Here is a 24,767-nt window from a genome sequence, read left to right as displayed (position 1 = left end):
TCTGGCATCATTTGCATCCAAGCCGAGAGATCAAAACGGGGCAGCCGCCCCCCGTCCCTCCCCGGCTGCCTGCGCGGTGGGTTCCCACGGCCGGGGCTCTCTCCTGGCCCGGGCAGAGGGGTGCTTTGGCCGGGACGGGCTCTGGGGTGCGGCGAGGCTGCGGGGTCGGAGGTCTCCACCGCCGCTGGGCTTACGGGGGTGCGCGGAGGGGAACGCTCTGCGGCACGGCGAGGTCGGCACCGGTGGTGCCGGGCTCGGGAGCGGCGGCTGCAGCGGGAGCGGAGCGCGGCGGGGGCTGCGGGTCGCGCTCCCCGCTCCCGGCGCACCGGGTGGCCGCAGCCGCCGCTGCCGCCCGCAAAGGGTTAAGGGGAGCGGGGCCGGCGGAGGGCGGGGGCTGCCGGGGGCTCCCGGGGATTGGTGCGAAGTTTGGAGCGGGGCGGCCTCGCACCGCCCTCCGCGGCGGCTCGGCCCCCACCGCCACAAAGCCCTGCAGGGAAAGTTGCTTTATCGCCGGTTTCTCTCTCCCCGGCTCTCCCCCCCCCCCCTCCCCTCCCCTTCCCCAGCCCCTTTCCCCTCCTCCCCTCGCTCCTTAAACGGGATTCCGGCTGGGCGAGCCGCCGGACGGCATCACCGGGCATCCCGCGGCGCGGAGCCCCGGAGGCTGTGGCAGGTCCCCGCTGTCCCTCCCCGCACACACACGCTCAGCCCGGCCCGGAAAGCAGGAAAAAAATAATTTACAAGGTTTCCCCCTTTCCCTGACCTCCTCGCCCGTGACTCTCGAGTGGAAAAAAATCGCCCGCGGGGGCGAAAGGGGGGAGGTTGTTAAAAAGCCGGTGAAGGGGCAGAGCCGCTCCGTGGGGAGGGCACCCCCAGGCAGCCCCCGCCACCCCGGGGAGGGGGGGATGAGGTAGAGGCCGGCGGCGGAGCGCCCGCCGGGCGCCGTGGCCGCGAAGGGCATGAGGCGGCGAGCGGCGGGGATGGGCTCCAGCGCGCGGTGTTAGAGCCCGGCAGCAGCCAAGGTAAGTGTCCCCCGCGCCGCCACCCGGGCCGGGACACCCCGCCGGGGCCGCGTAGCGCACAGCTGGGAGCCGCCGGCGCAGCACCAGGTGGCATCGCGCCGGGTGTCCCCCCGCGCGTCCCTCCCTTCCGCGACCCCGGTTCCCGGCGGCGAATATCCCGTTACCGCGCTGCGCCCGGGGGAGCCCCGCCGCCCCCCGCTGCCGCTGCCCGCCGCGAACGGCGGAGCGAACGGCGGAGCGGCCGGGTTTGCTTTGCTGGATGCTGTACGCGGGTTGTTGTGTGTCCTGGGGGCACGGGGTGTTTAAACCGGGGAGTTTACAAGGGTGAGGAATCCAGACAGTGTTTAGAGAGTGAGAGTTTTAGGAGGAGAATAGAGTGTAATTAATGTAAACCTGATCTTCCCCGGGTGTGCGTATCACAGCGAAGGCATCTTCAAAAATCTGGGTAATTAAGTGCGGTTGCGCTTTGGGACGCACCTCTGGAGCCCACGGAAACAAGTGGGGCTGTTGGTGGGGAGAGCGTGCCGGGGTGGCGGGGAGGGGGGAAGAAGAGGAAAGGAGGAATCAGTGCTGTACAGAGAAGTCTCGGAGTGGAGGAAGGCGCGTACCCAGAGCGGAGCCTGGCTGAGGGGCACTGGAGCAGCAACACAAAGTTTTCTGGGCTGCTGATGGGAGAGGTAACATTCCTCTACCCCCTTCCACCAAGTTCCTCCTCAAATTGTTAACCTGAAATCTTGTTTTATGGCCACTTGCTAGCGTTTTGTTTGCCTTCCAGACTGGTTCTGTACAGGATACTAAAGAATTATGCATTAACTGTAAACTTAGAGGAGCTTACTGGCCTCAGTGGGTTCTTGATTTATATCAGGCTAAAGCAGAGAGGAGGGCAAAGTTTTGCTCACTGAGCACCAAGGAATGAATTACAAGTACGTTGCTCTTTCATTTGCTGTTTCTTCTTGCCAATCTTCTCAATAGGATTTAAAACTCTGCAAAGTTGAGGGTAGTTCAGGGTTTTTTCCCCCCAGTAACTATTTTGCTCTCCTTTTTCCTGCCTCCAGGTCTGAGAGGACAGTAGTCTGTGCGATACGGCGGGGTCTGGTTTTCAAAATGGAATTGCAGCTGGCGCTCCTTTTCGCAGGGATAATTGCATTTTCGGACTCGGCGAGAGGTAAGGGAACTGCGCTTGGTGTGATCACCCTGTGATTCTGTCCTTTCCCTCTGCTCCGTGGGATCGTGCTCTGCAAACACACTCAGTGCCCCTGGAGGGACCCCCCAGGGGAGTTGCTGTCAGCAGGGACTTGTCCCCTGCACATTTTTTATCTCCACAGAGGTATAGGCTCGTGCCCACGTGCGGTGCCTCCTTACCTGTGTGGTATGGGACTGTCATTTGGGATGGAGTGCGGTCACTGTGGCTTTGCTGAGGTCTGTGGCTTTAGGCACAGGTGAACTTCCAGGGGCTTTTCTTGTGCCTGTGTAAAAATACACAGACAATTTTGAAGAAAAGCAACTGCATTCCTCTGTGGATCAGAAATACCTCTCCCCTCCTGTAATCCCTCCAGCCACTGCCCTGTGTATTCCCACTTACAAACTAAACAAGCACATCCATTAACTTCCCCGGTGACAGACGAATGACAGTTCCCAACAGCGAGAGCGTATTTTAGCGCTGAGGCTCCAGCAGTTGATCAGATTTCAATAAACAGGTTACCCTTCCAGAGGCAAATTGAAATACGTTGACCTGGGAATGATGGGGGTAGGAAAAAAAGAAGTTTCTTTATGGCAAGGTGCTTTTAGCAAATCTCTGGGATGAGTGCAAGGAGCGGTGGCGCTTCCAGCGCTTTTGCCTGTGTTGTACCTTGGTGGGTGCTGTCCTTAGAAAGCCTGAATGGGAATCCAGGATTTCAGCTCCCGTGCCTCTGGTCACAAAGTAGGGGCTGCATTGTTCCAGGAGAATAGGGGTACAACTTTAGGATGCAGATTGCTCCAACTGCAATTACCAACAGTCTCAGAGTTTTGTGAATTGTTGTAAGACCTTGAAGTCATCCAGTGTGAAGAACTTGCGAATTAAAAGGTTTAAACTTGCTCTTCACTTGGGCTGTAACTTGCCAAAAATAAATCTTGGGGGTGAGGGTGGGGAAGGAGAAGGGAAGAATTACTCTGAAAACTCAAGTTTGGTTTAGTGCACTGCTTTTTTTTTTTTCTTCTTCTTTTTGGCATTGGCTCTCAAGAAAATATTTTATGGAGGCAAAAGCACTATAAAATGATTTGGCTGGAAGCTGAATGAAAAAGAAAACAGTATATAGGCTGTAATTCCTTCAAGTCTGAATTCCAGGCAAGGCTTACAATGGAGACTCAGTTTAAGTTGTGGGCGATGGGCAGCAGTGTGTGAATTAAGATGACTTCATGGATGTATATTATTGCAATGGACCTGAGAAGTTGGTGGAGTTCCGGAAAAGATCTGAAGTGGGCAGGAGAAGACAAAAAGATTCTTGTCTCTGATGTGAGCTGAGTATCGTCTGCTTTCCTGGCTGACCCTGTTTAAATTTGGTTTGCAACTGTCTTGCTCTCACACTTATTGCCCCTGGAAAGTGAAGCACTGTGGGCTGTTGTCATGTGAAGAAGAGACACAAAATTAACAGTAGTAATTTCAGGACATCATTATTTTTCTTGTGGAAAGATCTTTTATTTAAAACTTACTTAGGATCATATTGGTAATTGGATTATTTGAACACTTTTCAGAGCTGGAAAAGCCCTGTAAGTGTATGGAGAGATGGTTCTAGTTATTTAAAGTTATCAAGAAATAGAGGTTAAAAGCCAGGGCCAAATGCATGAAAAATGCCATTCATTCATTTGCTGATTTAAGAGAGGGGAAGCAGAGAAAAAAAAGGAGTCATTGCTGTGAAAACACAGACACAGTTCTGACATTTAAGTCCTGCTTTAGACCTCCTTAAGAAGGAGAACATTTTTGGTTGTGAAGGAGGTAGATGGAAGATCAAACTTGTGAGCAGAGATGAGACACTTCCCAGAACTTTGAAACTTTGTGCCGACAGATATCTCCAATTGTTAGGTGTTTACATTGGGATAATTTCAGGTTCTTGGAAAAATGTGCCAGGTTTTTCGTGTGCCTGCAGAGTTTTTCTGAATGCCTCATATGAGGGCTTTGGCCACTGGAGATGTGTAAACGTTACCTGCTACAGTCGCTCAGGTTTTATAGGCAGCCCTTCAGCCAAATCTCAGCCTGAGGTCGCGAGGCTCTTCTCTGGAGGAAGAAGGGCTCTTTGTTTTGGTCAAGCAGTATTTAATATCTGTGTCCTGATTGCAGATCAGGCGTGTGAGGCCTGAAGTGTGCCAGCACCTCCTGATCTGAGGCATCAGAAGTTTAATAAGTGCTTGCTGGCTGGCGATCAAGTGAGGAAGGTGGCTGAGGAGGTTCTCTGGGAAAGTGATGGTCTTTCTTTTCTACTCATTTTAGGCAAAAGTAGGTTATGCTGTAATTAGGGTGTTAATTTGAAGCTGACTGAATGCTGAGCCTGTGCTTGGGGAAGGGCTGTGCCGTGGTGCATCTGCACAAGGGGGCAGAGTTAAGTTGCCCACGCGCTCCAGCTTTGATATTTCCTGACAGTTGAATGCTCAGCTGTAATCTTGCATTAAATGTTACGTTGTATTATTTTTACATCTTTATTTAGGTGACACCTTTTAAGGCAAAGGGCCCTGCAGGAATGACTGGTTGGGTTTAGCTGGCAGGGTTTTTTTTTTTCCACCCCCCAGCAAAAAGGGGCGTTTTTCCAGGGTCGGATCTGTGCCTGCTGGCTCTGTCCACCAATGTACCTCATCACTGATGTAGAAGACATTGTAAAGAGGGGAATATCTTAGCAAACCAAGATAAACTCTTAAGAAAGAGGCAATACCTCTGAAGAATCCAGGGAAAATAGAGAGCAGGTTTGATTTTAGAGGTACAGGTGGTAGAACTGTCTGTGTTTGAAGGTATCAGGGGTGAGGTAGCTCTGGCTGTGTTTGAACCAATGCTTTTGGGGTTGAAAGACTTTGACTAAGGGCTTGTGTACACCTGCAAATGCACTGGAATAACCCTTCCAAAAAACTTAGTCTGGAATAATTCTCAGTGGCCAATCTTATTCCAGGCTAAGGATCTCCTGAAGGGAGCCTGTACCAAAAAAGTCTTCCTTGGGAGCTATTTTGGTAGATATCCAAGCTCCTTCTTTCCCTTGTGGCTGAAGACTAGAATGCCTGTGTGCTCAAAACACACTCTTGAGAACAAAATCTGAGTGCTGTGGTCAGGGACTATGCCTGTGAGGGACTATGCCTTCCAGCTGACAGCCAAGGCGTGGGGCTTTAGCCTGGCAGCTTCAGCCTGGTTCCCAGCCTCAACAGATAATGTCTGCTCTGAACCTGGGATAACAGTGCAGGTCCAGGTCATTCCTTGTGTTATTCCATTCTTGCTCTGTCCAAGCAACCCCATACAAGTCTTCAGCATAAAAGTCTTCAGTGTCCTGCCCTGGCCCTCCTCTGCAGGGATTAATGCCATCCTGGGTCGCTAACCTTTAGTGACTGTGTCCTGCAGCAATGTAGCTCCTGCCACGCCACACCTCCAGCTGGACACAGGTAATATAATCTGATATTTTCCTGCCTATGTTATCTCAGTGACCGACAACGCAATATTTGTTCCAAATCTGTCAAGTTGCCATCATATTCGCGTTGGTGACCGTATATGGTAACATTGGGATGTGCCTGGCTTGGTCCCATGGCTTAAGCAAGATTTTGCATGGTATGTTCAGAAGTTTTTTGGTAAGAGCAGTAACCACCCTCCTGTTAGCAAGTAAACTGATATTCTGCTGGAAACTAATTAGTTTGGATGTTGATTTCATTTTCGGTGCATTGCGTAGGGAGGGGAAGAACGGGACCTTAATTGCTTTCTGTTCTGGCACTTCTCTGTGCGACCTTGGCTTGCAAACCTGCTTGGTGTCTGCTTTACAGAGAATTTGCTGATTGGGCCATGTCAAAATTCAGTGCAGAAAAAATTCATGCAGAAATAATGATATGTGCCATTTTGGTTTCTCTTAATATTGAAGAAAAGGGAATAGGATGCTAGGGGCATTTTTTTAATTTCTTGGAAGTTGAGTTCTTCGTTCTGATGAACAGGATTCCCATTCTGTAACTTTGGGGTTTGTAAGAGTGAACTTTAGGGTTTCTAAGAGTCCTTCAGTAAGCACAGAAAATAGAAATAATGGTAATGTGACAGAGATGGTTATTGGCTTCTGTATTACGCCTTTATTCTTGTTGAGGGGTTGTTACCAGATAGAACGATTAGGTAATTTCTCGCTGTTCAGATCTAACAGCCTGATTCAGATTTTATTGAAGTCACAGCACATCTTCTGGAGAAGTTTGGGGCATTTTTTGGATCCTGCTCTTGGAGAACTTGCTCATGAATAATCTGTCAGCATGACTTGTACCTAGACGAGAGTCAACATGGCGATCTAAGAAAATCCTGGTTATTTTTTTAAACGCTGGTTCCTCCCTTCTTCTGAGGCTGTCGGCCGCTTTAAATTGTGGCTGAGTTTAAACATAAAATTCAGTGTGTGTCATACTGGAAAATTAGGGTTGATTTTATTTGTTTTTAATTAGGAATATTACAAAACTCAGCAAATTGCTCTAATACATGTAGATTTTCCCTAAAGTTTTTATAACTCTGTTTTCCAAGTCCATATGTTTCTTTGACCTTCATTAAAAAACGCAAGCAGCAAATCCAAATGTCTCTTTTCTGGGATGAACTTGCACACAGCAAAGCCTGAATCTTAGCCATAGAAGCAACTTTCATATGCCATGATGTGGTGCTTGAGATATTACAGGAAAGTGCTTTTTTCAGGGAAAAAATATCATTTGAAATTGAAAAAGGAACTCCCTCTTCAAGATTTGGTGCCATTGGTGCCAATTTACCTAAAGCTGAAGTTTTTCATTTGACATGAATTGGCTGATAGAGCTGATCTTTTCCAATATCCTCTCTGATAATTCCTTTTTGGATGTCTGCCTCACCATAAGTGACACTGACACATCTGGGCACAGAACACTCGTCATGGAATTGTGTGAGTGCAGTAGAGTCTGCCTGTGCATTTTTGGATAAATTACTGGAAGAGATAAAAATTTCCACTGAAGGAGGAAAATAACAATGCAGAGATCCTCTTGCCCCTAGGTTGAATTAAAAGAAACCCAACAACCTTTAGTCATAGCTTTATTTATTCAGTGAGATTTGAACTTGTGCAGCTGATTTTCCTAAGATGTGAAGCTTCTATTTGTGTCAGCAGTGACTCGTAAAACCAAGCTGCCAAAAGGATCTGTGCAAATGTATCCCAGCATTACAGGAGTTGGTGGAAATGCTCTTTTCTCACATTTCTTTCATTACCCTCCTCATTTTGTCTTGTTTCAAGTAATTTGTCTTTCATCTGACCTCTTCCTGTATTTTCTGGTGCGCTGCTCAAGCTAAAATGCATTTGATACTGTTTGGAACGTTTAATTTGGATTTCTATTCCTTATCTTTTTCTCTGTAATCAGCCTTTACTTTGAGCTTTCTCTGGTAATAACGCCCCCATACCTATTTAGCTGTGTTTACCTGTTCTAATCTTTTGCAACAAGGTGAAACATTTTTGGTCATATAAGGGACTTTTTGAGAGTGGAGCCAGTGTGAATGCAGAAGTTGCAAACACCTCTGTCTGATGCAAGTCTGTTCAGTCTGCTGCTCTGTCATAGCAACTGTGGTACTATGGTAAAAGAAAAATATTTCCAAAAGGAAGCTTGATTAATCTGATTGTGCTCTCTGATGTCGTATGAGATAAGCAGATGCAGCCCATGCCAGTTGTGACAGGTTAGGACCTGATTCAAAGCCTGAGAGTGTTGTTGCTGTGTCTCCTACTTACTCCCATAGGCTTTGGATCCATCCCTGAAGGGTGACTTACTCAGATTATCTGTGATACCCTCCTAATGTGTGACAGCAGAGGGGATGTGGGCTAAGTGCGCCACTCGCTGCTTGACTGCATGGCTTGGACTCACATTTTTTATTCTAGAAAAGCACATTTTGCTGTTCCTGACTGCCAGCTCTGGCTGATGGGTGGAGTGTGCACTGCCAGGACTGAAAACAATTTGGAAATTCACTGCTTAAACTTTGGGTTGCCACAGAGAGGTTTATCCCCAAAGACAGAGAGCCATCCTGGGGACAGTGTTCTGGGTCTGGATGGGCTCAAGACTTGCCTGAGTGTTATTTAATAAGTGAGTGTATGCTGTTTGTTGCCGAATCCATTCCCATCTCTGGTTCCCCCCCCCCCCCCCCCCCACAAGACTTCCTGGGCTGTGTGGAGTTTGGTTGGTTGCTCTGATTACTCAGTGTCCCCTTTGTATCACAGCAGAAACACAGTGTCCTGCAGTGCTGCAAGGAACCTGACATTGTTATTTCATCCCAACCACTCCAATTTTCACATGGAAATTCAGCCAATAACTCCAGGCTACTTCTTCCATTAAGTGTTCAAACTTACTTTGAGCTTCACTAAGAAAAGAAGAAAAATGTAAATTGGGAACAGAGGCTCCTTGGAGCAGGTTAATGTTTCTCAGGATGGCTGCACCTCTATGCTCAGCTTCTCTACAAGTGGTTTCCAGCTTGATGGGACACCAAATAATTTCTTCTCATATGTGGTAAATTTATTTCATGAGAGATTCACAGGGTCTTGGGTATCCTGTCCAGTGAGTAATGCAAGAGGTGTCATACCCTAGATGCCACTTGGGTGGCATTGACTTGGGTGGGTATTTTAGGAGCTGTCAATATTTGTGCCTGTCAGATAAACACACAGGAACAGCAGACAAATAGGGAAATGTGGACTTAATTTGTGCAATAGGCATTTAAAAAAATTCGTATTCTCCTTGCTAGGTTTGTTCCACATACCCCCTGAACTGATAACCTTGAGAGTTAGGTATTAATGTGGACTGGCACAACATTTCTGGTACGTTTGGGCTTGTTAGTTCTGCCCAGGATACGGGGAGAGAGAAAAAGCTGGAGAGGAACATGGCGGGAAATGCGTTAGCCAACCTCCAAGATAAAATTTAGTCTAGATTAATTAATGTACCCCTGCTCTTGAGGGCTGCTGGTGCCTGGGAGAGGATCTTGAGCAGGCAGTGTGTGACTTTGAAGGGGATGTTGGGATGCAGCTTTTCCAAGTCTGTGCTGTAGTTCTCTCGTCTTTTGTGTCCTCCCAGGTGCCCCCACATACAGGTGTGAGACCTAATTGGCTTCTGACAATATGTGACTCTGAGTAAAACCTTGTAATGTAAAAGGGGTGCTTTTGCTGTGCTGTGTTTTACTATTGCTTTGTATGGATTTTAATCCCCTTTGTTCTAGACAGAAATGAATGGGGCAAGGCCAAATCAACCACAAAGAAGGGAAAAGGGAAAGCTGTCTCTCAAAGCTGCACAAGCCAAAGTATTGGAGTTAGGCAGCTGCAGATGCTGGAGCACTGTGAGCAGGTTTCTTTCCCTTCTCCTGCCTCTCTAACAGATTTGTGTGAGTTGGAGTAACAGAGGAAGTTGTTTTTCTTGGTGGTTCTTCTCAGATCTCTTAACACAGATCTGTAAGACATCTGTAACTGCTGGTTAAGCAATGGCAAGTGCCAGATGAGCTACAGGTGTATGAACTGCGTGTCAAGGATGGAAGGGTTAATGAGTAACAGGATGAACCTCTGAACACTGTGGAATATATCCCCAGGGATACTCCAGACTCTGTGGAAGGAAGGAAGGAAGGAAGGAAGGAAGGAAGGGTGCTTGTTTGTCATTGACCAGTCAGTATTAAACTGGTGGCTCTAACTCCTGCAGGGTGTGGATACCCTTCAGAGAGAGGGAGCTGTGAGCCACCTTGCTCACTTTGTGGGTGAATCTAAATCTTCCCTGTTCTTCTGCAGACTAACACAACATTTTGCTGGCAATACCAGTGTCTCTTTATCCAGATGAGTAATACTGGGAAGTGTTTAATGTATTTTTGGGCAGTTTGAAATGGAAAAACTGGGGAGGAGTTGACAGCTCCTCCAGCATGTGGAGATCAGGCTCCATGCTCTGATAAGTCATTTCATATTTAAATGTTCAGGGTTGGATTACAAAGGTGATAGTCCCTTTAGGTTCAGTGAGTTGTGGCTGAGTAGGTGTGAGTAGGATTTAAATATATAATCCTACCAGAGAGCAGAAACTGGAGCCTCATAAGACCAGGCTGAGTTTCAGTTCTGTGCAGGGTGGCACCACGCCATGGGAGGGTTCATCATGATCTGCAATAGTTAATATAAAACTAGAATAACAGATCAGAGCTGATGAGTATCTTTCCTCCTCCCTGCTATTCCCAACCAATCAGAAATGCAGTATTGCCAGGGCTAATTTCATTAAGGGCTAATGAGAGTGAAACTTTCAACTTAGTCATGGCCAGGACAGTGAGCAGGTGTTTACTTTGCTTTGTTTGATTGACAAGGAATCATAAACCTGTTAGGGAGATATTTGCATATGCAGGGAAGTGGCTTTGGACAGTTGATTGCTAATTGCTGGATTTGCTCTCTGAAGGTGTTTGCTCTGAGCACACAGCTATTGTTTCTGGGATGCAAAGAAGTAGTAGAGGCTGGTGAGAGCATTTTGCTCAGGAGCTGCAGAAGCCATAAGGTGGGGATGGGTCAGTGTTTTATCTAGACCAGAGCAAAGTCCTGCTTGTATTCCTAAGGCAGAAAACTTTTCCTGATCTCGTGCCTGCTCAAACAGGAGTAGGCCAAAGGATTTGGAGGATTTCAAGCAGTATTTTGTGATGGTGATTTACACAGGTTTATTTTTGTCCTTGGAAGTTCATTGGAAACATCAGACTAGTAGTCCTTGTATGTAATTGGTAAAGTAGCCTCTGGATATTTAAATTGAAGTTAAATTCAGGGCTCTCCTCCCCTTGAGTATTCCTGTTTGGAGGAGGATTGTAGATTCACAGGGTTAGGAATGTGTCCCTTATTTTACCACCAATACCAAAGAAGAAAGCTACTGCTACTCAAAAGTAATCATAGCGATAGACCTGCACATTTATAATAATTATGATTATTTATTGAGAGTTTCCAGTACATTAAAAATAGACCCAAAAAGTGCTGCTCAGCATAGGCAGTCTTCCTCTTCTAGATACTGTCAGGAGAAAAAGCTTGTCTTTCTGAAGGCCACAGACTAAGTGGAGTTCCAAGCTTATTTTTCTTTTATCTTAGAAAATCCAATAAATCCAGTAAATTCTTTCAGTGTGGTCTTCCAAGAGTTTTCAACTTGGTCTGACTCACAGATTATTTGAGTGCCATTATAGACTAGGGGTCAAGCAAGTTAATTCCCAGAACAGTATGCTGCCCTGTTTTCAAACTGTGCTAATCAGGGTTTTGAGTCAAAGCATGGCAGTTTGCTTAGTGAAATTATTTTCCTGTTAGAAAATCACAAATAGGCTCTGACTATTCATGTTGGCTTGGTCACCAGAGCACTCACATCACATGCAGTGCAAAGCCCCCAGGGATGCAGTCGCTGTGGATCAGGGCACTGGTGGGGGCTCATTTCCCATTTTACAAGATTGAACTCGTGAAAACAGGCTGAAACCTTTGGAAAGAAAAGAAAGAAATTGTTGCTGTTACATTTGCACCTCCAGCAGGACGGAGGGAGGGCTGTGTGGAGCCCATCTGAGCTGTAACGTGAATGTCCTTCCCCTGAGGAGACATTTGGTGGAGTTATTTGGTTACGTCTCCCCCTCACCTTTTTGTAATGGACTCTTGTTTACTTTTCCCTCCTCCCTTCTCGAAGCTTATTAGCACTGTTTAGGCAGAGGAAATGAATTAACATAATTCACTGTTGTTTAGAACGAGACACATTCCCTGCATGTATGTATACACATGCTGGCATTCACCCTCCCAGCGCTGTGCAGAGGAGCGTGTTTACAGAGTCTGGCTCCATTTAGGGAGAACAATACCCTGATTATAGAGGGCAGCCTTTTCTTTCCAGAAACCAGAAGGAACCCTTTACTTCAAGCAACTACTGCCCCTTGAAGGTGTGGGTGTTGTGAGCTGCTGGAAAGGGGGGTATAAATCTGTTGTGGACACAAACCGGCAGCATTGTTCTCCACGGAAGTTGGTTTAGCGGTGGGGGTGAGGAATGGTGTTGGGATAAACCAAATGCCAAGTGTAAGATCTACCAGCGTGCAGCGAGGTGTCGTGACTTCCAATTTAATTTTCAGATAACAGCTGTGAGACTTCATGGGGAATTATTTGGTGCTGCTCGAGCTGGCAAGGGAGCTGGGAAGGCTGGGTGGGAAGAAAATGGTAATGGAGTCTCAGAGTGGTTTTGGATGGGCTGAGTTGGGTTGAAAGGTGCTGTTATGTGTGAAATGCCAGTCATTTCTAATTGCAGTCATGCACCTGTGCCTGGTAGATAATGCTGGAGCCGTGTCATATGGAGCATTTGCTTCACATGATGTTGAGAAAGGTCAAGCACTTGGTTTCTGTCCTGCTAAGTTGGGTCATTAGATGCACAAATAGGACCCCCCTTCCTTTTCCTGACTGCAGCCGCTCAGATCCTGGCAGTAAATCCTTCTCAGGTGTGACTTCATGGCAGCTGAAGATGACTGAACTTGACCCCATCACTGGCCTGTCCTTGTCCTCCTTTGCTCCCAGCGTGGTAACTCCCTTGTGCCAGGGGGAGAGCTCTTCTGACCTTGCTTTGGATGTTTTGGGGAGGAAACTTGGGCAGGAAGCCAACTTGGAAAAAGATGTGATGGTTTAAATTCTTAGAGGAGCATGGGCTGAGCTTGTGGAATATCACAGTGTCCTTACAGGCAGCAAGTCCTTTCTTCTGTTCCCACTTATGGCAGGAAGGCTTATGGCTTTGAAGGACTGGATATTTATGGGAACATTTATAAAATGACTCTTTGGGAATCTCAAATGCATCAAGGTCCACAGGGCAAAATATAACATAGCCTGGGGGCAGTGAATGTGAAGACTGAAAAGTCATGTTTGGCTCTTGGTTCAGCTCAGGGATGGCGTATTGCTGGACATTCTGCACTGGGAGATTGCATCTTTCACACTCTGCATCATGACAATTTTCTGTTTGTCTCAATGATCCCTTGAAATTGGGAGTACTTTATAGGGAAATGGGTGATACCTTCCATCCTCTGTCTCTGCTTTTGTCTCCTGAGGCAGAAGGATCATTTTGGGGAAATGGAGAACTGCAAGTTAATTCTGCCAGCATTTACTGGCCTGCCTATGGCATTGCCTGCTGCAAGGAAGGAGCTGCTCCATAAGAAGCACAGTGAGCAGCAAAGGTGGCTGCAACCAGTGCTTCTGGTGACCAGGTATTTCCCTCTGGTCCAGGCACAGTGTGTGTATCCACTCTGGAGCCAAGGTGAATGTGGGATGTCACCCAGAAGTTTCTCAAGCTTGGCTTTGTCTCTGCAAAACTTCTGACTACTGACACTGCTTTAGCAGGTTGCAAAAATAAGGCAGAGAAAACAACTTGGCCAAAATTCTCCCTATGGGTGAAAATATTTTTCCAGGGAGAATATGAGAGCCAGCAGGCTAAACAGGTAATGCTGCAGGGCTGCACCAACAATGCTTTTAGGGGATTTCTGGAAGGGGCTGTTTATGTTGACCAGTGCAGGAGTTCTGTCCACGGGTGATTGACACATGTCTAACCTTCTGACACATGACCCAGCACCCTGGAGAAGCTGTGGCTTTTGCCTCTTGATCCACTTTTTTGGAGAGTGGGAAAGATCCTGGTGTATGTATCAGTATCTATATGAAGGCTCCTGGGCTTACTCTGCCTCGGAAGACTAAGCTCAGGTACAGGTGTGAAAAGCAGAACCTGGTACTCAATCATGCTACCTACTGAAAGAAAAAGATTTTTTTTTTTCTTAAATATGCTTTAAAATCTGCCAAACCTTCTCATACTTGGACAATGTGTCCCTCTTGGACAATGCAAGAGGGACAAGTGTAGGTTCCCACGCTGGCTCATGGACTGCAAGAAGGACAACAGGAACAGGGCAGTAAGAACCACTCCAGGGTCCATCCCTGCATCTGTGATGGCTTTAAACTGAGAGTGTGAGGGTGTGTGGTGATCTGGGGAAAATGTGAATCTTGGCAACAGTCCCTGCCTGATTCAAAATATCTGGGAAATACTGAGCTGGGAGGTTGAAAATACATCTCTGGGATTTCTTTCTCCAGAAGGAAAAACATCATCAGACTTTCACTGAGACAAGTGTTTGAAAGAAAAAAAGGGAACAGCTTAATTATGAGACACTAACTGAAATAACAGCAGTGAGGAATAACATTGAATGAATTTTAATGGCATTTTGAGTTGGATATTTTTCTTTGTGTACTTACAGGTGCTTTCCCTTTTACATCTGCAAGGGTAAGGCAGATACTATAAAGTGCAAGACAATCCCAAACTGCAAACCAATAACTTGTCTGAGGGCGATGAAAAATGCTACAAATTAATTGAACAGGTTTTCTACTGTAATTAACACAATGTTAAAACTGACCTTCTGTCTGTGGCATGTGTTGGAGGGTATTTACAAGATAGATATTAAGGTAGAGTTTGAGGAGGACTGCAGTATCTGAGATATTTCACATTGCTCTCAGAGACCAGGTCAGCAAGTGAGCAGAGGTTTTGGTTGGTACGATGAACACAGCATTAGGCAAAGTTGTTATTATAGCTGGTGTGATTTTATTATTATTATTATTATTATTATTATTATTATTATTATTATTATTATTATTTTAGACTGGGGTTAGTGCCTGGAAGTCCTCATTGCACCAAAGCTCTGTCATTGTGGTAAGGGCTGTCAAACTCAGAATGAAGAACAGACAGCTACAGTGTTAAATGCAGCAGCTCTTTGGATAGAGGCTTTGTTTTACTCTGACAAAGGGCCTCTCCAAAACCAGACCCGTTGGTCAGCTGAGTTTCATTTACTGTGTACCCCTCAGAATGGTGAGGTACCTTTGCACCCTGTGCAAAGCAGGTGTTTTCCTGATAAGGGTTTCCTGCTGCTGCTACAATACAGACCCACCAGGCCAGTAACTTTGTCCCCAAACCCTGTTTCAGTGCCCAAGGTGAAACAGATGCAAGCTTTTGTTCATGCACAGGCTGGAGCCTTGCACTGAACACCCACCGTGGTTCATGTGTGTGAGTTGCAAGTTCAGTTGTCCCCTCTCTGCTGGGCACAAGGCACTATTGACTTCAGGGAGAGATGGCATTACACCATGCTTATTTTTTTTATGGAAACAACCATCAAAAGTCCTGGAATGAAAAAAAAACCCCACACATTATTCAGGCATTATTACTGTTATTATCATCCTTGCCATTATCAAAGTGTCACCTATGCTACCAACAAGGTCTGACTGCTCCCAAGTGTTGCTTCACATCCTGCTGGAGCCCACCATGGGTTTCCACCTTCTAGAAAGGTGGGAAGAATGACCAACTTAAAATCTGGGAGAAGGAAAGAGAGTTGAGAGAGGCAAATTTTCACACAATCACAGAAAAAGACATCTTCAGAAAGATTTTATTTTCCTTGCAAAGGCTTCTGGTAGTTGTTGAGAGGGCATTTCAGTGGAAAAGGGCCAAGCAGCCCTAGGCAGAACCAACACCCTCAATTGAGAAAGATTTTTCAAATAGCAGTGCTGCTAAGAAGTAATTAAAGTCAAATAAAACACGGAAAATAGTGTATGACACATCTATTTGAATTCATCCCAGTTTGGATCCACTGAAAGCCATGTAGCACAACACTGGAGGCCCACAAGGGGAGGTCCAAACCCAAGGATTTCAATGCACTTTTGCAACTAGAGAAGTCTCTCTTCTCAGACACCATTTTTCCAAGTGTTTAGGCGCATACTTCAAACACCTGGAGATTTCTTGTAGTTAAAGAAATACTCACTGAGGCCCTTCCACTCTTGCAGTTCCTTTTGCTTTGTTCCTCTGCCTCCTCTGCAGTGTTATCTTGGGCAAAAACTTAAAATAAAATAAAGAAAAAGGGTCATTTTGGGAGCCCAGCTGTGTCACTTCAGGTTTTGCTAGCTGTTTAGAAAGACTTGTGAGGACTCTCTGGGGGAGAAAGGGTCAGGTCAGAGATAGAAATCCACTCACCCTCTGTCAGAGGGGCTTATAATGCCAGAGCAGCTCCCCAAGGAATGTGTGTCTGTCTGTCCTTCCCTCTGGGGTTGGCAGGAGGCTGATTCCTTCCCCCAGCTGCTCCCTCTGTCACATTACAAATGAGACTCTGAAAAGCAGCCCTGGGCCTTAAGACAGCTCTTCTCTTGCTAACTCATTCTACCCATCAATTAACGTCAAGCAAAGGTGTTTTATAACTATTTTATAACTTTTTCAAGAGCAGGACCTTCACACCTTTGCATAGGAAAAGTCCAACCCCTGTGTGAGGGGGCTGCCAAAACGCACCGTGCATGGTGAGGTATGTGTGAGAGCAAACAGAACTTTTACTTTTCACGAAAGAAGCGCTCCTTAACATCCAAATCCTTCCACAGAGACTTTATCCAAAAAGAGAGCATCTTTTTTACAAATGATAATGAGGACAAAACATCTTTGTCTTCCCCATCAGGGCAGTGGCACTTAAGACCAGTCGTGGTCAGAAGATCTTCGTCCATTTCTGATGAGCTTGAAAGCCTGGTATGAAGAGCTGGTGGCTTTGCCTGGATTCTATCCTAATTCCATTCCATTCTTGTTCCTAATGTGAACAAGCAGCATTTCGAGCCATTGTTCACCCTTGTAGCTCTTGGCCTGTGCAGTGGATGTGAAACGTGAGGAGTGAATTATGGAATAAATAATTTAAAATCTTACATGGCAGTGTATTTCCTGAGAGGGAACAGCAAGACGATAGTGGGGCCTTTCAGACCGTCTCTTACCCACTCACCCTCTCCTCTTGTACCAACTTCCAGCAATTCGGCTGCATGTTTTTTTTAGGAACTCACTTCCACCCAAAGACTACTGAATTTTTCTTAAATGCTGGGTTCTGTCAGAGCTGATAAGGCAGCAGCCAGCCTGCAAAGATAACACAAGGTATCAAGACTGCTTGGGTTTGTCTTTATTTGGATTTTTTAGCAAGCATTTGACAGATGCTGAGAACTGTCTGGAGACTCTGGGTTTAGTGGGTCCTCCCTGCTTTTCTTTTTGTCTGTTGTACCAAAATGCTTTTAGGCTGATTTGGAAGAAAAAAAAAAAAAGGTCTGATGGAGCTGAGGAATTAGTGGTGTTTACTGAAGGGAGTGGGGAAGGTGGACTGTGGGGACTGGATGCCAAGGGTGGCTCTGGGATCTGTTGTGATGTCTCCTCTTGGAAAATTTTCCCCCAAACAGGGTTTAAAGGGGGTGAGGAGCAATACAGAGTCACTCTAAATGCCTGATCACTGGCAGGAATGTGTTAAGGTGTATGAAAACCTGTGATTAATTGTCTTTTCCACTTCCCCCTGACTCCCACTCCCCTTTTCTTGCAGAGTTGTCCCTGTTTGGGCTGCTGGCTTTTGTTAACCTCTGAGGGAGTGTTTACACTTGGCTTATGTTAACCAGAAGGGAAAATTTTCCAGTCAGAAATTGATCTATCTGCTGATGCTAATAACTTTGTGATCGAGAGTTTATAGAGCAAAGCAGATGTGGATAGAAAACATAGCCCATGCCCTTACACAGAGATGTCTTCTGTCACCCTTAGAGTGAGATATTGGGGTCCATTTTTAGCCCAGGTGAGCCCTTAATGAAGTAAGGTGTTCCCCCCATCCTCACCTCTTTGTAATGACCCTGTGTGTCCCCAGTTTTGTAGAATCATAGAATCTTAGACTGGTTTGGGTTGGAAGACTCCTTAAAAATCACCTTGTTCCAACCCCCTGCTGCAGGCAGGGGCACTTTCCTCTAGGTTGCCCCCTCAACTTGACCTTGAACACTTCCAGAGATGTGGCAACCTGTTCCAGTGCTTCACTATCCTCACAAGAAAGAATTTCTTCCTAATATCTTGCCCTCTGTCTGATGCAACTCTGTGGATGGTTGTACCATGGGTCAGATTAGGACATAGATATGGCTGGAAATCCTATTAAGAAAAAAAAAAAAAAAAAAGGAAAGACTAAAAGTCGTGGCATAGCCCTATAGCACTGGATTTTATATACCTGGCTGTTGCTCATGGTACTACTCAGATGGTTTGTACCAAGCAAGCTCTTACTTGCTGATATTTAATATTCATAATTTTGTCAGTGCTGTTTCACCCTGGCTGGAATTACAATGCCAAACTAAGTGCCCTTTTTCAAATTTCAATGCAATTTGTGGGCATGCTTTAATTAAGCTTCACAGCACTGCTTGGAGGAACATATTTTATACCTACAGTATTGTGAAGGCAACCTCAAAAGAGGCTCAGGAGCACTGGTTGGGAGCACTGGTTTTGTTATGTGCTTCTGCCCAGCAAAGCTTTCTTGCTCTTTAATGTAACCTATCGCATATGAAATTAATTTCCAACATGCATTTGCTTACAAAATAGCATTTTTCACACCAGAAATCTATGGCAGTAGAAGAAACCACTGCCAGATGTCTATATTTATAGAAAACTGGCATGTTCTGTCTGGCGATGACAGAATATTTCAGTGTATTTATGAAGTGCTTGTGTTTTTAGAAATATTGAAATCCAGTCAATATCAGTAGAATCTTGCTTTTCTTATTTTAACCAGCAGAACATGTTTCTTTAGTAGATACAGTACTAAAAAACTAGGATAAAGCTTTCACTACCCCTCTGTCCTCACTGGCTTGTTTGTTTGTTTTGTTTTTATTTTTCCAGCTTCACAGACCTCATTTTAAAGTGACATCTCTGGCTTTAAACAAACATGACTAGAATCTCATGCAACTTTGACTATATACGTCTTCATCAAGCATTTTTACTTGAGATATAACTGCTCATAAAGCTGAAAGAATAATTTTCACTCTTACTGTAGGTCATACAACATTTTTCAGTTTCCAGACTGAGGTATTTCTTTTTGCTTAGATGGCCCTCTTTTGGGTTGTTATCATGCAAAGGGTCTCGAATCTGAACCCTTTGAATGTTAAATCTGGATCAAGCCAGGGGTGTTGGAGGGTGCAGAAGCCCTGGCATGGCTGGTGGCTACAGTGAAGCCCATCAGAAATAGTGTCCTACAGACAGTTCAGTTGTTTTCTAGACTATCTGTAAACAGCTCTATTGAGCCACTCAGTGCCTCAGGGTCAAGGTTTTTGCTTATATTCCTGACATGGACACTGGAGAGTTTTCAGAACTAAAATTTGCAGAGATCTCGACAGATCCTGGTTGGAAGGTGCTGTTGGAAGCCAGGACTGCATACCTGGCAGTAAAGAAATGGAAGGGATTTAGATAGGTGCCTTTACATATTCAGGTAAGAAATGAGGAGCTGTACAGAAGTGTAAGCAAGAGGGGCTCCTTGTGGGATTTACCACTGGAACACAATTGCTAATCTGTGCAATCTACTAATCAAATTAATTGGGTTTGCTCAGGCTGTTGCTCACATGATTGCTAAGCACAGTAGCTTGAAGGCAATGAGGGTTTGGCCTCCCAGTCTCTGCTGTGTATTTGCTATTTTTTTTTTTTTTTTTTTTTTTTTTTTTTTTTTTCTCCAGCAAATGCCTTTGATATATGTAAGTTATATTTCCGTACATTACAAATGATAGATTCCTCCCCCATATCCTGTGACAGCCTTCCCTGGAGACAGACAGTCTGTGTTGTTTTAGCAAGATGGAGAAAGATTAACGGGAAAGGTTTTGCTAGTGTTTGCAAAGACTTTTAGCAAAAGGGAAAGGTTTGGGTAGAGGATTTAGTGAGAATGAAAAAACGTTTCTGAAAACTCCTGCCTGCCCACAGGGCTCCCCTCGCTGCCTCCCCTCTCATGCTGCCTTCTGCCTGCAAGGAGCATCAGGACAGTACAGAGGAACCCATGGGTTTGGCTCCTTCCCTGTGCTCCTGCTCAGGTAGAACTAATCCCAATCCATCTGCAGGTCTGAAGATGATTTTCTGATCCAGCTGTGCTGGTGCATTGAGTCTGTGGGTGGGCAGGGAGCTCCAGGGGACCCCTTTGTCCTCTCCATGGGTCTCAGCCCACCAGGCATGGGAATGCTGCCCTGCAACCTGAAGCCAAGGCACCATCAGAAGTGTTCAGCTCATGGATAAAGTCATTTACGTGTTGGTGTCTGAGCTGCCCTCAGAGCTGATGGGGGTGTTGGTATGTAGGGCATTGAGCCAGTATTGACCATCTCTCTGCACACTGTAATGGGAGTTTGACACCGCAATTTAGACGCATCCAAGAGCTGAGTCCTGGCCGTGTTTAAGTTCCTGGGATAGCTAATGGTGATGCTGCCATAGTCATATATAGCTCATGCATATCTGCATGCAGTGCCAGTAATTAAAGCCTAGAGGTTAAAATCACAGGCAAGTCCCCACTGAGCTTTTTTTTCCCCCCAGTGGGTTTTTAGAGCTGGATAGGCTCTGTCTCACTCCATAGCTGCTTAATGTCCTCAGTCACTCTTACCCAGAGCCCCCAGCTCTTCCCTGCCAGGTGTGCCTGAGGACACACTGCAGTTAAACATCCAAGGACATTCCTATGGTATGTATTCCTATGAAATGTTTTGGTCACTGTCTGCAGAGCAGCTGTGTCTGGAAGCTTCACACACAGGTTCCTTGCTCCTATGTATGTAACACTATATGTATTTAAGGCAAGAAGTGGTTTTCCTTCCTCCTGGTGATCAGTTTATACCCCAGAGTGGGAAGGATTGATAGCCCTTGGGGCTTTCTCATCACCATGCAGGAATTAGCATCACAAGCAGGAGGGGCTCAGAGGTCTGACCTGCAACCTTGTGTGGTGTTTTCATTGTGAAGTACAGACAGGATGTACAGTAAATTAAGTTCAGGCAGTTCTGCTTGCTGAAAACAACATAATTTCACAGTGACCCTGAAAACAACTTTTTTTCTCTTAGAGTCCTAGCAGAGGGACTGTAGCTGGATCCAGAAGGAGGAGTTGTGGGTAGTGGATCAGGAGCTAGAAGCAAAACTTTCCTCTCTGGATTAGTGCTGCAAATCCTGCCCTTGCTGACAAGGCTGGTGACGCAAGCAGAGGACTTGGTGGCCTTCACCATGGCCTGATACAGGGCTGATAGAGCAGCTCCTGCTTCATGTGAACTGGAAAAGATGGACACCATGGCCTGGAGTCCCACTGTCACGAAAGGGGGCATCCAATCGTGGCAGCAGCTGGGAAAAGCCACCAACAGAAAGTGCAGTGTGCAGAGCCCCGATGGTCCCTTTGACAATGGGAGAGAGAAAAGCTTATCCAGCCCCTGCTATGCTGCAGAACAGGATTTATTTGTCCCACTCTTTACCTGCATGAGATTGAGATGCTTCATGCCCTAAAAGCACATTTTCCTCCTGTAAAGAGAGATGAGGGACCCCTCAGGTGCCTCTGCTTTGTGTGTCTGAAGTTAGAGGTGAAGGAGGGCTGATGGGGTCTGGTTTTGAGCATGTTCTGGTGTCAATCAGGAATGGCTTCTTCGAAGTGGAAAAGGAAAGGCTAATTTAAAGCCAATATATGTGAATTTACCCTCAGGCTTCAGTGAGAGTTAGAAGGATTAGTATGTGAGCCAGCCCACTTCCTTACACAGGCAAAACTTTTCCTTATGGCATGAGATTCAGCTCATTGCAGAAGGCTCAGGTACCACCAAACTCCTCTCTGAATGGGAGGCATAATGTCTGTAGACACTGTGTTGCCTGTCTGTCTGCACAGGCAGAAGTGTCATAGTAAGTGAATCCATTACCCAGGATTGTTGATATAACACCTTACTTCTACCTCTGAAAGAAGCTTCCTTTTAGGTCTTTAAATCTCTGTTATCTTCAGCTCCCTTGGTGTAATTGAGGGATTTGGGGATTAGAGGATGGAGCCAACGTCACTGCTGCTTTTCTGCATTTCTGGAATGTGAGGGAAGAGGCTGGGGGTGGAATGGTTCTCGAGTGTGCAGTTTATTGATGTCTTTGGTAGAGTTTTATGGCTTTGTTAAAAGACGTTGAGCTGTATGATTTATTAGCACTGCCAGAGAGTGTATTAATGATTATTTCACATTCCGTGAGATCTTAGTGGGTCCTGCCCATGGGAAGGTCAGAACGAAGGGGCATTTGACATAGTACTGCTTTACTTACAATAACAACTGATAACGAGCCTAGAAAATAAGTAAGTTCCTTTGACTTCAGGGTGCGTTATCTTGCAGCAGATATCAACACAGCTTTCCAGAGAGAGCTGTTGACCCTTTGCTGTGTGTTGTCAGATCTCTAAGAAAGTGCCATGGCAAACCTGCGTGCCCATGTGCTCTTGGAAGTGCCTTTACTTGCTGAGGAGCAGGCACTCCAGCATCAGCAATTACTCCTGGCAGATGCAGTACTCTCTGCTAAGCATGTGGGATCGGGGGGTTTGGTTGGGAATGAGCAGACCCAGCTGGCATGAAAAAGGACTTGTTAACATTTGCATTTCTTTTTCAGGGGTATTCTCTAGTAAAAGTCAATCTGGCCCATTTGGTGCCATCCAGAGCTAAAGGGCCAGTCCCCAGTCTGGGTCTGGTTAGTCTCAGGTTCATACCTGACCAATTGATTGTTTCTGGTGCATTTTCAGAGTTCTGTCAACAACATGGGTGTTTTTTGACTGTAACGTCTGCACTGCACAGCAGCTGAAGCTTTAAGAAAATCAGTGATTATTACAACTCTGTTAAAGACAAAAAACCAAACACCTGTCAGCAGAGAACTCCGTTTTGTGTGATGGCCACCCAGCATCGTAGGCCCATTCTGTTGTGGATTTGGTCAGGCTGTCTCAGAGCGACAGCTGTCTGTGGGTCAGCCTTGCCCTTCCAGCATCTGTACTGGTGGAGATAAGAGAGCAATCACCCGTCAGCTCTCCCTGCTTCCAAAGCCGATTTTATAATGTTTTTTAATTTTTCACAGGCTACTGCTGGCCAAGCGGAGACATTCCTTGTCTGTTATTCATGGGCAGAAATGCTTGATTAGGGCTCCTCTTCCTGGAAACATCAGTGAAGTTGATGCCCTGGATCCTCTTCCACAGATAAGATTAAGAGCATGGAAATCGGCACGCTTCTGGCAGTGGTTTTTACTGGCCCCGGGTGGTAATTGCAGAGAGGGTATTTTGGACTATGAGAAATTTGCTGTATCATTTGTCAAGCACCATTCACTGGTGGGTTCTGGGGGCAGAGAACTCACCTAATTGACATGGATTTTTCTTTTTTCTACGTTCTTTCTTTGGCTGGCAGTGGCTGTGAGGGTTGCTGCTGCAAAGGGAATGAGTCACTCATTTGTTTGAAGCAGTGGAGAAAAGTTCTGCGTGTTCCCATTGATATTAAACACGAAGCTGTGATGCTGGTGGTTTCCTTTTCTCCTGCTTTCAGTGTATTTGGTTTTCATATCAGGGAGGTCAGGAATTCATGTTTGCTGCCTTTGAGGAGGGAGGTTTCGGGTAGTCTTTAGCTCTTTCTGGCTGCCCATCCCAAGCTGCTGCTGTCAAAGCACAGTGGAGCCTTTCAGCTGGGGATATTTTCAGTTGCTGTTTTTGTGGGGAACCTGCCTGAGTTTCAGCCTCATGGATCTATCTTACTTCACTTGTTTTTATTAAAGTCAGTGACCAGTGCAAACCTGGAATGCAGCCAGGCTTTATTTCATGGCATTACAATTTGAAGGATGTGAGGATCAGCATGTACCATTAGAGTGGCTGGTCTGTCCTGCCTGGCACAGAGCTGGGGGCTTCATCTGCTGGATCTCTTATGGGGGCACAAACCTGTGTTTGATTAAATCCATTCTAGCACCTCTCTATATTATTATTTCCCTTTGGGCAAGTAAAGGATAGAGGTGAGACTCTTCTATCTGGTAGTCTTCTCTCAAGAAGCAGGAAATAATTTCCTACTTTTTCTTGTAATAGTCCCACTGACTTTACCCCAGTGAGTTTTTCCTCTTTAGGGTGTCTTGCTCAGGAAAATGCAGAAGTGATTCCCCTGGTGTAGGAGGACTGGTCCATGAGAAAGCTGCTTTTCCTGCCCAGTGGTGATGTAACAGACTGCATCCTCCTTTCTTTCACTCCCCACAGGTAAATTTTCTTCAGAGTAGTCACCTGGGGACAAGTGTGTGCATATTTAGAATAAGATACAAACCCCAGCCAGTGTCTTGTAAATGCTTCTGTTGGCTGCTGGTTCTGCTAGAAGCTAGAACAGCAGATTTCACTCTCCAAGTAAAATTGCTCCCCTGAGGGGCACAGCTCCACCTGACATCAGCAGCACCCTATGGTTCCCCCATTGTTTTTACTTTTGCTCTGTCTGTAATTAAAAAAGCAAAACCATCCCATCCTCACCCCCACAGAGACCATATGTGGAAGTGACTGTGCTTGATGCAAATGCAGAAAATGTGTCTGAAAATAGATTGCAAGTGATGTAAAAGCTATGCTCATCAAGGGAAAATGCCAACCCAGTTTGCCCTCATGGTTCTGGAAGGGATTTTGTCTTGTGCAGAATGTGTTTCCCCCTCATCCCCCTCCTCTCCCCTGGAGCTGTAAGTCCCCTTTTGTTAGGCCACTGTCATGGAGTTCAATCCTGGAAACGTAATTTATTCAAAGTGTTCCGCACACATGTAAATGGGCAAAACTTATTGACAGCTGAGTTAAAGTATCTCTTT

At 45.9% G+C, this 24,767-nt stretch overlaps 1 protein-coding gene across 2 annotated transcripts in view; it reads left to right on the top strand.

The window, feature by feature from the left end:
* Nucleotides 1-572: 572 nt before the first annotated feature.
* FGFRL1 (fibroblast growth factor receptor like 1) overlaps nucleotides 573-24,767 on the top strand; it is a 164,612-nt gene continuing 140,417 nt past the window's right edge. Inside the window, exons 1-2 of one of the 2 annotated variants that reach the window (XM_053976030.1) lie at nucleotides 573-741; nucleotides 2,075-2,184. In XM_053976030.1, the coding sequence (XP_053832005.1) occupies nucleotides 2,124-2,184 (61 nt within the window). In that variant the 5' untranslated portion in view covers nucleotides 573-741; nucleotides 2,075-2,123. Of the gene's footprint in view, nucleotides 1,020-2,074; nucleotides 2,185-24,767 lie in introns of both variants that reach the window. The other variant, XM_053976029.1, reaches the window with a different exon arrangement.

Source organism: Vidua macroura, chromosome 4, assembly GCF_024509145.1.
Source record: "Vidua macroura isolate BioBank_ID:100142 chromosome 4, ASM2450914v1, whole genome shotgun sequence".
Taxonomy (NCBI): Eukaryota; Metazoa; Chordata; class Aves; order Passeriformes; family Viduidae; genus Vidua; species Vidua macroura.
The sequence above is the reverse complement of the archived record's forward strand: the minus strand, read 5'-3'. Positions and strand labels throughout refer to the sequence as shown.